The sequence below is a fragment of the Arachis hypogaea genome, chromosome 9, assembly GCF_003086295.3.
Source record: "Arachis hypogaea cultivar Tifrunner chromosome 9, arahy.Tifrunner.gnm2.J5K5, whole genome shotgun sequence".
Taxonomy (NCBI): Eukaryota; Viridiplantae; Streptophyta; class Magnoliopsida; order Fabales; family Fabaceae; genus Arachis; species Arachis hypogaea.
The window spans coordinates 109,167,501-109,181,114 of record NC_092044.1 but is presented as its reverse complement, the minus strand read 5'-3'; the positions used below and the strand labels follow the sequence as shown (position 1 = coordinate 109,181,114).

General features: G+C 34.9%; 1 protein-coding gene across 1 annotated transcript; it reads right to left on the bottom strand.

Moving 5' to 3' along the window:
- Positions 1-1,128: 1,128 nt before the first annotated feature.
- On the bottom strand, positions 1,129-13,614 carry LOC112711638 (tripeptidyl-peptidase 2). The gene is made up of 34 exons (XM_025764335.2): positions 13,220-13,614; positions 12,126-12,204; positions 11,954-12,027; positions 11,469-11,578; positions 11,292-11,372; positions 10,878-10,964; positions 10,624-10,766; positions 9,958-10,108; positions 9,757-9,879; positions 9,506-9,589; positions 9,221-9,408; positions 8,932-9,106; positions 8,717-8,838; positions 8,541-8,620; positions 7,750-7,808; positions 7,155-7,309; positions 6,537-6,715; positions 6,152-6,264; positions 5,912-6,082; positions 5,578-5,706; positions 5,374-5,474; positions 5,183-5,300; positions 4,970-5,049; positions 4,454-4,526; positions 4,122-4,207; positions 3,987-4,038; positions 3,772-3,906; positions 3,603-3,674; positions 2,909-3,001; positions 2,606-2,701; positions 2,406-2,504; positions 2,060-2,152; positions 1,753-1,923; positions 1,129-1,641 (listed from the first exon to the last, which is right to left on the bottom strand). The coding sequence occupies exons 1-34, from the start codon at positions 13,446-13,448 to the stop codon at positions 1,483-1,485; spliced, it is 3,960 nt and encodes a 1,319-aa protein (XP_025620120.2). The 5' UTR covers positions 13,449-13,614; the 3' UTR covers positions 1,129-1,482.

Sequence of the window (13,614 nt, the reverse complement as noted above, 5' to 3'; positions counted from 1 at the left end):
ATATAGCAGGAAAAAATTGCATGAAGGAAATAAAGTAAACAACTAAGAGCAAAGGGAGAAAGCAAGTGGCAAGTGGAACACCACACGCATTTAATATTAGTAGTTTTTGTTTATTTTTATAGTTATTATTTTAATTATTTTTTATCAGAAATTAGGCTTTATTTTAATGCATATATCTTTTTAAATTATAGGTAAACGGCCGAAATCCAAAATCAAATAACGTGACACTTTTAATAATATTGCATTCTCTATCATTATATATTTTTCCTTAAAAGAAAAATGTGAAAGATGTTAGCTGTAGTACAAATTTCGAACCTTTTTGTCACATGAGATCCAATTATAGTCCTCATCGATAATTCCATCTATATATTCAAGACAACTTAATAATATAAGTTGCGTTTGCTCGCATTGTAAAATGAAGAGAGAAAACATTGAACAACATTATTTATCAGAAAAAGAATTAAGATATGTGTTGCATTATTGGTTGTATAACATGTGGAGTGTAAAGTTTTCGTCACAAAATCAACATTTGTTGCTGCTCCAATAATATGCAAAGGAGGATAACTATGATATTATTTTAGAATTGAATGGAAGCAACTCAATTATATTTTATAATTATAAGCGTCTTCATATATAACGTGAAACTCTACTTTAGCATCTTCCATGTATTTCTTTTGTTTGTGCTGCATCTTGCATAATAAACCTCAATTGTTTATGTTAGAAAAACTACTCAACTTTAGATTAGCTTCCATTAACAGCTTTATTTTCATGTTTAACACGTGGAAGCTTGAGTTTCAAACCCTACACACATGACATGATGATTACCTTTCTCTTAGATTCTCTATCCTTTCATATCTTAAAATATGAGGAAATGAAAACTCGGTTTATTAGCAGACACTGTATTGTACTATGTTATGATCGATTTAATTTAGTTTATTTTTCAACTAAAGAAAATTTTTAAGTTGATAGAAACACAAATCAACTTAGGTATATACTATATTATATTCCACTTTTTCAACTAATGAAAAAATTACATTATATAGTACAAAGTGTGTGTTTCTAAAATTCTATCGACCAATGACCATTGTTAATGCAATTCACATGGTTCTACTTTTATTGCGCAAAGAATTTAGAATCAAAGACAGAAAACTCCATTCAACTCTTCTTAAAATGGCCATAGAGGCATTAGATTATGAATTCCAAACAACTCTATGGGAAGAATCAACTATGTAGTGTGTAATTATACAATTGGTATGAATGATATTCGTGATGTTTTCGAATGGCAAGGTTCTCACACACTTAAAACAGTGGCCATGCCAGTATGTTTAAAATGATACTCATGATCCAGACTCTGTAATATCATATATCCAAGTCCACTGCAAGCTTGAGGAGTAAAATGCTGAGTTCAATGTTGCATGAATTGTTATCACATTTGAAGATTATGGAGCAAAAATGCATAGTTCATTGTTGCACAGAATGATCCTAGAAAAGAGGCAAACTTGGTGGAAAACGCACGAGCATCCATTGTCTCTCATACGTAGCCACATGAGACCATCCCATCTCCTCAATCAAAGACAGCTTTAGTTCATAGAATTTCTTCTTAGCAGGCTCAGTGTCGTCTTGAATTATGTCCGTCAACACCTGAATCAAGCGGATGACAGCACCAGATAAGATTAGAACCCGAAACAGAACCTAAAGTACTAATCATCAATGCAAAGAAAAGAGTAGAATTCTTTAGGAAAAAGCAAATACCTTCAATGCTGTCCCAAGCCTCTGCTTACGCTTCTCGTTTGTCACCAAGAGGATTCCATATTTTTTGCTCTTCAGATCAACCCATTTCTTCAGTTCATTAAAATTCTCTTCAAACAAGTTCGGACGGGTAGTGCTGTCATCCTTAGACCGCTCGTCAGTTTTATCCACCTCCTTTGAAAATATGCACCAAGTCAAGTCAGTATTTGATAGACAATACTGCATGGTATTTCGCTTTCTTATGCAGTGTGGACATCAAAATTTCCTGAAAATGTAAATCATTGCTTTAAAGAAGATAAAAAGCTCTAACCTTCAAAGACTCGAGTTCTGCCAATGAAAGGCCCTTTTGGTAAAGTGCCTCTGCTAATTGATCACGGGTTAATTCCGTCTCTTTCTTCTTTTTCTACAAAGAGATTAAAAGTTTCATTCAACAAGTTGTGAAATGAAAATACCATGTAAGTTGTAATATGATAACATCTTTCCACATGGAATGATCATTCATAATAAATTTAATGGTTTAACATTAGCATATATGCTATCAGTATAAAAATGTTTACTCTACCATATCATTATTATTAATTATGCCAGATTCCTTTTTCATATACATAGGGAGAGATGACAGAGTAACTAAAAGTACTGGGAACAAGGATGAGCACCTCTGCTTCGTCGTCATCTTGATCATGTTTTAGGGCCAAAAATTTTGCCAACTCCTCTGTCTCAATACTGTCAATCACCGCATTCGCTGCATCAATTACCTGCAAAGCATATTCACGTTTGTCATCCGATCAGCCCTTTATATTCATTTACTATCAAACTGAATAACTAACAACAAAACTTTAGTTCTGCCAATTTTCACCTCTTCATGATGTTGTAGTTTATCTTTGATATTACTCCTCGAAACTAGACCTTCCAAAATCTTTGCAAGCAATGGAGTGTACTTTGGGTATTCAGACTGCAAGAAAACATGATAAATTTTGTATCATTCCATTTTAATCTAGAATGCAGAGAACAAACAAGTGTATATAATTTCTTATTAACATAAAACAAAATACATCAGTAACCTTGCAAAAGATGATCAAATAAATTGAAACTTATAAAAGAAATCAATGAAGCCAGCAACTACCGAAAAGTGAAAGTTCAAATAAAATTCAATGCTCACTTTGAGAGAGTCAGACAACTTCTTCCATTCCAAAAGCTCTTCATCATTTTCTTGTTTTAGGCCTCCAAGAACTTTCATTTTTGCATCTCTTACCTGGTGGACAAGTCAAGCAAACATAAAGTACAGTAGGACCGAAGAAATACAATATGGAATCTATTATATCTATATCGTGAAAAATAAGAACTAAGGGAATGTTTAATAAAGAGATTTCAGACACACAGATGAAAAAGGTAAACCCTCTGAACTCCAAAGTGTTCACATGGTGTTGTTACAATAGCTTGCTACATACAGGCAGTAGGCATATTTTTGAATTGTGATGGACATAAACAGGGGTAAATACCATCTATCCATTTCAACCAAATCTATCGTTCTATTAATAAATTACTAAGAAGTTATGATAAAATAAAAGTATTCTTAAGAGAGAATAGGAAAGTACAAAAAGGTCATCATGAGTCCTACAGAGCACATAAAAACAAACAAAAACACAAGCAATTGAACAAGAAAACAATCAAAATAATCCAAGTCTAAACTATCAACAAAATTTCTATTTTTATTTTGTTAATTGGTACACCTAAACATGCTTAAGTAAAGACAAATGCAAAAGTAGCATGTCTAGTAATGCCCAAAAAATGTGTGAAATACATGATAGGATTAAAAATAAGGAAGCACTTCTGCTGAACTATGATTCACATACCTCTTCTTCTAAACGTTCAGAAACTGTCTTCTTGGAAGCTAGGGAAGAACTTTTCCCCTTTTCCTCTTCAATCTTTCAACAAAAGATATAGGAGAACGCAAGTAGATATTAATTCACACCAAATAAGATAGTAGATACCACTTCAGCAGAGCTCGGAGCTAGTTCAAACCTTATTTGGAGGAACTATATAAGAAACCCGATGTGATACAGGAAGCTTCTCCGGATTCTTCTGCTCCCCGAGACCAGCAAACGATAGTTTCCCATATGATATTGCTCCCACTAATACAGATCCTTGAGGAGCATTCTGTTGAAATACTTCAAATGTTGTTACTACTGTCAATAATCCAACGAATTACCTAAGAAGTCAACAAGAATACAAGATACCTTGGGGATTTTGTCCAATGGTGGTGGACCCAGATAAAATCCTTCTTTCATACTGACAATAAGCAAATGTCATCACCACAACACAAGATGGCGCTAAAATCAGAAGCAGGTAGGGACTATAATCCAATAACATACCCTGGAACTAATGTTGAAGACTTAAAGGAACCATTTCCTATAAGTGGACCATCAGGTTGGGAGAAAAAGGGTAGTCGAATAACATCCTGGAAAATATATATATAACTTCAGGATTTCTATTTGTAAATCATATTGTCAACCACATATTTTGGGAAGTTGCACAGTAAAAAACCTTTGTGCATTGAGTAGTCCATTAGCCAGAGAAACACTTGAAATCCATTAAAAAAACTTACCGTCATGTAATGACAAATGCAATTGTAGTAAACACTAAAGATATCAATGTTGGTATAACAAAAGATTGTCTCTAAGAATATGACAAACTAGTGAACTACCTTATCTTCCAAATTTCGCTCGATGAATAACACCAATTGCTTCATCTTCTCTAAAATCTGCAAGTTCTCATGCCTGGGGAAAAAAATAAATCATGAGTATAGGATCATGTTTGATGCACCTTCATGTGTCCATCTTATGAAAAGCCTAGAAACATTCAACTTACAAAAAGAATTCCAGTTTTCTTATTGCAGGAATTACTAACTAAATCAAGGTTTTAAGTCCAAAAACAACATAAGTTAGTTTATTTATGAAAATTCGCAAAATTGATTTCAAACATGCAAAGATAGATGTATAGTTTTGTAAATTTCAACCCTTCAAATGCCCAATCTTAGGCGCAAGACGGGGTGCTGAGTCCTACACTAGATAGACCCTTCATAAAAATATTTGGCAATCTTTTATCTTTAGCCAGTCTTAGGGTGAAATTAGACATCTACTTCAAAGATTATCAACAAGAACAACATAGAGAAAACAAGGATGGGTGATCATCAAATATACATGAGCAGAAAGAATCGTACCTCACATATAGCCTTAAATTGTATTCTCCCTTGGGAAGTTTTTTGGAGTTCGGGTAGGCATCTCCACTTGAATATACACGCTATGATCAGAATTTGCAAAAATGAAAATTAATTGCAATAAGCTTATTTTGCACATGACAAATGGTTTCTGAATGAAAAACAATCAATACCCCTTACTCAGTTACTCTCATCTCTAGGATGAAATTATAATACCTTATTTGAATCAGAAATCATATAAAATTGAGACTCAAATTTAGTGTCATATATCCTGTCATTCAGGACTGGAATTTGAGGTGTTACTTCAGCTCCATCTTCCAATTTGATCTTGTATCTGAAACATCAGAATAATAAGAAAAGACAATCTAAACATTCAAATATAATGAAACACGTAATGGAGTACTCACGTTAGTGTCAGTGCAAGTATCTGCTTTCCAGAGGGAAGTTTGTCACGATCAGTCGTAAGTGCACTAATCTTAGCATCTGTTGGTCTATAAGGGATCCTTATCTGTAAGTTCAACATAAATTAGGAGAAAAGTTAACCTCTTTACTGTCCAACATCACAAGCACAATGGTACAGAACAAGAAGGAAACAAACTTTACAACGAAACCTTGTTTAGTATTGCTAAAGGTGCAAGTCTCTCAGATGCCAGTAATGCTTCAGCATTAATTCTAACTGGTGCTTCACTCCCATCAAGTACAATTTCCTCTTGGTTGACTTTTACACCATGAAACATAACCTAGAATTTTATTAAAATTAGCAAGATTGTATCTTTTGACTACATAATGAGGCTTAGTGGCTTGGCCAATTCAAAAAACTGAGAGATCCAGCTTAATTTGAAGAAAGAGAAAAGAGGGAGGGGGGAGATGGGAAGAGAAAGGAAGATTTATCCAAAACTTTGGACACAGAAAATAAATTCTTCATACAAATATGAATTGTATCACCTTCAGATCCACACTTGTAGTCTCTTGACTCCCTATGCCACTTGACCAAAACTGAGCTATGACTAGTTCCAATGTTTGACCACCTACAACCTTGAAAGCGAAGCTTTTGGCAGCAGGGGAAGAAAAAGTCATCACACTCCTCCATGTCAGCGGTCTATGCAATGGACATATCTGGACACAGAAAGCATGTCAAAGAAATGGTCCAGACAAATCTTTACAGTTTCGAGCTGCAAGTTGTACCTGAACAGCATCCACGAAAAATCTTCTCGTTGTATCAAAACTTGATGTGTTCATGGTTCCCTCAACCCACGATGCACCATGTGGCACTTCTATATATTTCCTTTCTACATGGCCTAACGAAGCAAAAAATTTTAACACAATTATTGCTTTTAAGACAACTAGAGAACAGAAACTCAACCAGAATGACAAATGCCATATGATAAAACAATTTCAAGACAAAGTAAGGTGTTCAATAACACTTTCTTTATTAGAGAAAATAAAAGACAACTGGGAAATAGCCTACACAACATGATCTCAATGCATTATACATAATCTCAAAATTTGAAAACCATTAAGTCACCAGCAGAAAGAAGCATAGAAAGAAACTTAATTGACTAAAGCACACCTGACTGGAATAACATCTTTGAAAATGAAACTTGTGGAGGTCTATTAGTAACAGCCACAGGCTTGGTTATAGTAACTGGAATTCTGAAAAGAGGACCGCGCCATGGTGCTTTGCAGTCAATACCGTAGACCTCATAATAATGCAGACCATCAGCTAAATTAGTAGGATCAACAATTACGCTGAAAGTAGAAGATAACTTGTAAGTTACTAATAAAGCAAAACTGAAAAGTGTCATCAGACAGAAACTTAGTTGAAAAATAAAAATTAAGAAGCATAAAGTGTTGATGGAATAACTGCATTTAAGCAGAATAGTTTAAGGGTGATGGATGCGGAAGTTGGAGATATTAATAAGACAATTTTACGGATGATATATATGCACTTCAAAGTAGCATAGAGAACCCAGTTCTTTTCACCAAATAATTATGTCATTTTCTGACCCCCTAAATCAAATGTTCATGTGACCTAATAATAATTCAAGAACAACACTATGATATCAGGAAAACAAAGAAAAAAAAATATTCCCCAGAAAAGATGATCTCATGAGCAACACTTGCATTTTAAATAAATGGCCATGTACCCTAAACCTGAAAACATAACGGTGAAGGAACACTGACTAACTTGAAGGTACGACCATTATGAGTGAGCAGTAGATAATCAGGGGCTTTCACAACTGAGCTATCTGTAGAATGTAATTCAATGTGCTCCTCAAACACAGCCAATTCTTCAATTTTGTTGGCATCCTCATGAAATTTTGGATCAACTTCCACTGTCCACTGTAAATACGTCATAAAGTAAATTGCCATTTGAGCACAAACTAAAATTTACAATTACCTTAGAACAAACTGTGAATAGATTTGGCAAACAACATTGCACTTATCAGCAATTACACCAGCAAAAGAACAATTGTGAGACTGTTATCAAGTTCCATTACATGCCTCATCAACAATTTCTGTTAACAAACTAAATCTAAGCAAACACTACTCTTGTCCTTTTATCACCTCAGAAGGTACACTAATATTGTTCATGAATTCAACAATTTTTTGTTATTTCATCCAAGAGTTTATTAGAATTAGAAAATGCACAGTCATCACTCATCATTTATTAGTTTTCCCACATTCCAATCTTTAATCCACTTTCACATCACAGTTTTCAAATATCTGACCTAAAGATATGCTTTGATCATCAATGGACAACAAGCTGATTATGCTCTCACCTCAGTAGATTGTTGGAAAGCACTAGCCTCCCTCAGGTAGATGCCCCGTGAAGAAGGATCTGCAATCAGCAATCAGCAATCATATGAAGGAATATAATTTTTGAGCTTCGATACATGCTTTTAGTTAGAAATTCACTATAGTCTATAGGTGCAGCAGCATTTGAATATGATTCTAGTCATAGGTTAGAATTCATTAATAACTGAATTTATTTTTCACTAATCAACAGTTTTCCTGCAAATGCTGCAATTCTATTCACATAGGAGAATGGTGATATTCCTTGTCTTTCACCACACTAAAAATGTTGTTGTAAAGCCAATATTCTTTTCTCTAACTTCCAGTTTTTACTTGTGTCTTATCATGAGCATTTTAATTTTTAATAAATAACAGAATATCAGAAACACTTCTCCCCGAATGAGTTAGTTATTTATAAGTACAAAACATGCAGCACCATTTGAACAAGCACAAATAAATGCATAAGGGAAGTTAAAAGATATTGAGTTCCTTTCTCTTGTTTCTCATATAGGGAAGAAAGGTGATATGCTCAGGAGAGATTTTTTTTTTTTTTGGGTTTAGAAACGGGGTAAAAGAAACCCAGAAAAAGAGAGACCTAGTTACAAACTAAGCGGGGCAAGGCTACCCCTAGTTTATCATCAGACAAAAAAGCTACTACCTCTTTTGGAGGACTATCCCAAAAGTGGAACCTGTATCTAATTCTAAACTTTTACACGCCAGGCAATCAGCACATCTATTGCCTTCTCTGAATATATTTACAAAAAGAATGTTAACTCACTTGTTTTTCCAGATTGCTTGATGTTTACTTGATACCAAACACATGGAATATTGTGACATTGCTTAATATATTCGTAACACCTGTCATTCAGTATTTGATTTAGATCAATGCCAAATCTTATAAAATACTATATACTAAAATTTCCATAAAAGAGAAGACAAGGAAACATATCGAACTTGTCAACTTGCATAAGCCCTTGCCCAGTGGATAATTTATCCTCAGGTGAATTGCCTATAGGAACAGATGTATTCTCCAGGGCCTTCCTCACACTATATGGACTCACATTAATTCCCTCAGCCTACATGCAGATCATACACATCAGAATTATAGATAAATGAGCAAAGTATAAAAATCAATTATACAATTTAAATAATATTTCCAATGCTTGAACCTTCATTGCACTAATGAGCAATGCAATTCCCCCACAGGCTGATGGTGATGCCATTGATGTCCCATTCATGAGCATGCGCCGTTGAAGTGTCCACATAGGAACTGGAGCAACAGCAGCACCAGGAGCACTTATACAGACACCAAGGTCTCCATCAGTTGTTGGTCCTCGACTAGACCTGAAAATTATTTCCATCAATCATCCAATGATACAAAGCCAAAAGAACTAAGTTAATTAAAAAGAAAACGGTATAGGAAGTCATTCAATTAGAAAATTTCCGGAATAAATATACCAAGTGTATTCAATTCCCTCAGATGGAGATTCAACAACAGAATGAGCACCAGCAGCCATAGCAGGAGAAACATAAGCACCAACACCAATGATACTTGAAGATGTACCACCAGGAGCACCGACTGTGTTCAATGCTGGCCCACTATTACCAGCACTGCTAACAAATATCAGACGGTGCTTGTTTACAGCCTAGATGTAAATGATTCAGAATATCCACAGCTTAGAGAATAGAAATATCAGCAGAAAGATACAACAGGCAATTTAAAATCAAAGTCTCAGAAGATACTTCATTCACAAGGTCGACAAAGCGTCCATAGTCTGGCAGCAACGTTGGCTCACCATAACTCATGTTGATAAGATCACATTTATGCTGCAAAATAAATTGACAGTGGCCTTGCTTTAATGTGTTATTTATATCAAGCAATAGAAAATACAACCACAATATTAGTTGTCAAACACAAATAACAAGGACAAATCTGTTTCAATTGTTCAAATATCCAGTATAATCAGATAATGAGGGAAAAGCGGTTGACAAACCTCCACAGCAGCTATTAATGCCCGAGTCAAACCAGTTCCAGTTTCCATAGAACCCAAGCGAGAGTCCCCAATTTTACAAGATATTAGTTGAGCTCCAGGTGCAACTCCATTCAACAAGGGTTCCTAACCAATATACTATATATCATAATTTACGATATTTAGCATATGAATTGCACTATATGGATAAAATGACATCTGTACCTCTGGGTGGAATGCAGCAGCTATACCAGCAACATGGGTACCATGAGGGGAGCTGTCTGTTACAATACTTACAACTTTTCCATCATTATAGACATTCACAACAAATGTACACGCATCTAATTTGCTGAAGACACCATACTTCCTGTCAATCCTGAAAAATAGGACATAATAACTTGTTGGCATTCGGAACATTTGAAATTTTAATACCCACCTTACTGATAAGAGCTAAAATGGTAATTGGTTCAACAGCCAAACCACATTAATTTCTAGTCCCAATTGACCATTTAATTCAAAAACATCTCATCTACAATAAAGCTGGGTTACCCCTGATCTTCTTGCTTAATTAGTGGGCTGCTGCTTTTGTATAAAATAATAGTTTCCTTCATTTGTATTATTTTTTATGGCATAACTTGTGATAGAAAGCAGAAGAGATAATGAGAGGGATGGGACATTCTTTTGAAGTATGACTAACACAAGAACCAAAATATCATGATTAACAAAGCATAAGGTTAATCAATTTGAGAAGTGAAATAGCACAAAGAATTTTTAAGTAGAAAATCATTGTAAACAGATGAGCATCAGCCAATTGCATGAGATGTTTTTGCAAGCAAGCAATCAACTAGACAAAAAGTTAAGATGAACAAAAACACTAGCAACCAAATGTACCTGTAATTAGTTAAGGGTACAAAGTTAGCAAGCTTCCCACATTCTGGATCATCCTCAATATTTTGTATGTCAAGAGCAACTCTCCAAACCTCTCCATCATGCCAGACAACAACATCTATGACAGGCCCTTTATCATCATAGCTCTGAAACACAGAACATTTTTGCCTTTTTGTATGAAAATCAATTGAGTATATGCTAAGAAAATAGTGGGCAATTAAACAAGAAGAACACAAAGTAACATGTTTGGCAGCCACCTCAGATTGCTTTCTCAGAAGATCAAGCCTATTTTGGAGATCTTCACGAGCCTTTGTAAGTTCAGCATCTTCTATCTTGACATGTTGCTAAAATAACATGTCATATTTTTAGTGATTTGAATTAGAAGATATAATAGAATGCAGAGACACAAATGATATCTACAGAAGGTTTAGAGATAATTAGCTGTGCACAAAATTAGAAGAAACTCTTGCAACTTCATCCCAAAAAAAAAGAGGCAGCCATGTGTACAAAACAGAATACTAAGAAAATAAGTGTTTTAATTTACTAACAGAACACTTGCAGCAGGTTGCCTTTGTAATATGTGATGCCTAACGCCTACTAAGCAAAAATATTATTATCAAATCTGAAATGATGTTAGCATATATAAAAATGAAGCAAATTTCCGATTAAACCTGATCAAAATCATCAAGTTGTTTTACAGCGTTAGCAATTTCCTCCTGGTTTTTCTTGTCCCACTTTTTCCTTCTTTCCTTCTGCCAATGAACATTTTAGGAGAAATGGGGATTATAGATCTATTAGTTGTAGTTATGAAGCTCAAAGAGTAATTATTGAGTAGATTAATATTCTACCTTCAAACGAGAAGTCAACCTTTCTGTAAAGAGCTCATAAACAAATTTATAACCCACATGCCATTGACCAGAAGGATTTTTCCACGAATCATTGATAACCAAAGATGTCCCTATATAAATTTTGCATGAACATACCAGCAAAGACAAAAGCTTCAAGTTTAATGGTATACATTCTCAACTAGACAAGAGAGAAGAGAGAGAGAGAGAGAGAAAGAGAATTCACTTGGTGCAGCTACTTTAAGTTTATTTTAGCCATCCGTTTTTCTTTTCGTTTCTTTTCCCTTTTTATTTTATTTTTTTGCATTAGAAATAAGTGTGAAAAACCCAGAATTATAATTGGATGTGCCTTTCACGAGGAATTTTAGATTGATCTGTGCATGAACAGTCTGAAGTTGAGTTGATCCAATATCCCAAAGTTATTTGCTCATTGCAACTACTACAATATTAAAGAATTTCTGGATACCATTTTAATCCCTAGAACAAACCTGATGCTCCAGATATACAACCATCAGCATCAGCCTTCACCACCTTTGAGGTATCAACATCTCCACTCCCAGTGCTGAAGACAGAAAAGGTTATGACATATTTATCATTAAATCCGTAAACATTATATGTATTATATGATATAAATATCAAACATCAAGCAGTTCCTATTACCAATCAAGAACATCAAGGATTTTTGGTTTCCCATCAGAGGTAACCTGTAATCCAGCAGCAGCTGGGTCTACACCAGAATCTGAAACAAAATGAAGTGAGTAATGACACTAATCACAGAACCAGTAATGGCAATACCAATCTCAGTAGAGGAATAATTGTATAATACCTATCAGGAATTCAGGATACAAATAAGGTGGACTTTAAGCCATGATAGAACTAAATGTGGTAACGATTTAACAATTGCAATTTGCAACCACACAAGAAGGAAAAACAGGGCTAGGAATGAGAAAAACTTAGATATGCTTGCATATCTAATGCTGTAAATATCCCAACCAATGAGATGTTGTCAAGAAATAAGAAACTGACCAGTAATCACTCATATTGTTCAAGAAACTAAAAACTCTAAAGAACTAGATAATCCATTACATTAAGCAACCCTACAAGAAGAAAAACTGACCTAAAGTCAACATACTATCTAAAATTTCAGAACTTTATTCTTATATAACCCTGATACCATGTCGATTACTTGACCAAAATAATTTGGCAATGAATTGAATTAACATTTCAGAAAGGAGAAATATAGCCTCACTCAATGTAATTAAATTAAACATTACTTTCATTCCCCTATTGATTCATTCATTCTCGTGTATTTTTTACAGACAGTTTACAGGTTTATCCGCATGATAATAATTGTGCAATTTTTTTCTATCGCATAATTTAATTTCCAGTTTCCAGTCTCCACAGACCACAACCATCTTAACAAGCCATTGCAGAGGAACCAACTGAACAACTTTGATCAAATATTCAACAACAAGCAAAACAAGATGTGTATGATTTAACATTCAAATTCCAATCAATTAATCCATCCCCCGAAACGACTTTCAAGTTTTCAATTTTATGCAGCTCAAATATACTAACTTTTCAAGTATTATGCAAAGCTTTTCAACATCAAAATTCTGGGCCACAGTAAAACCTATATCCTCAGTGATCCCACTTATCCACTACTCAAATTGCAAAACCAGCACCAACCCAAGTCCAAAAACAACAAAGTAAAAGGTAAAGTTGAGAGCTTTAGGTGAAGGGGGAAGTAGTACCGAAGATAGCGATGAGTGCACCACGGCCATCGTAGCTCGGGTAAGCATGGAGGAAACGGTCGACGCCAATCTCTGTCTTTGGCATCAGTGAAGACAAGAACGTCGATTGGGTCAGCTTCAAGTTTCGAGGAGTAGCACCGTTGGTGTTGTTATCGTGGTTTTCGGTGTTGGTGTTGCTGCTGCTGTCACCACTGGCACAGCAGGAGGTTAAGGAAGAAGAACAAGGCATTGCCTTGTGAACAACCCAGTAATGGGTTCTTCTACTATTGATGATTGAGGAAATGTGAGTGTGACTTGTGGGATGATGATTATGAAGAGTAAAGAGAGAGATTAACGGAGAAGGAGGGAAAGGGAATAGTGTTGGTGCGTGCAAAGGTGGCTTAGAGGGCAATTTC

Bases quoted from the DNA above. Each gene is read 5' to 3' on its own strand.
- LOC112711638 (XM_025764335.2), bottom strand. From the start codon at position 13,448: ATGCCTTGTTCTTCTTCCTTAACCTCCTGCTGTGCCAGTGGTGACAGC. The intron at 10,109-10,623 runs GTACATTTGGTT...CCTATTTTTCAG, and splicing joins GTACCCTTAACTAATTACAG to GATTGACAGGAAGTATGGTG. The intron at 9,880-9,957 runs GTACAGATGTCA...TATATTGGTTAG, and splicing joins CTGCTGCATTCCACCCAGAG to GAACCCTTGTTGAATGGAGT.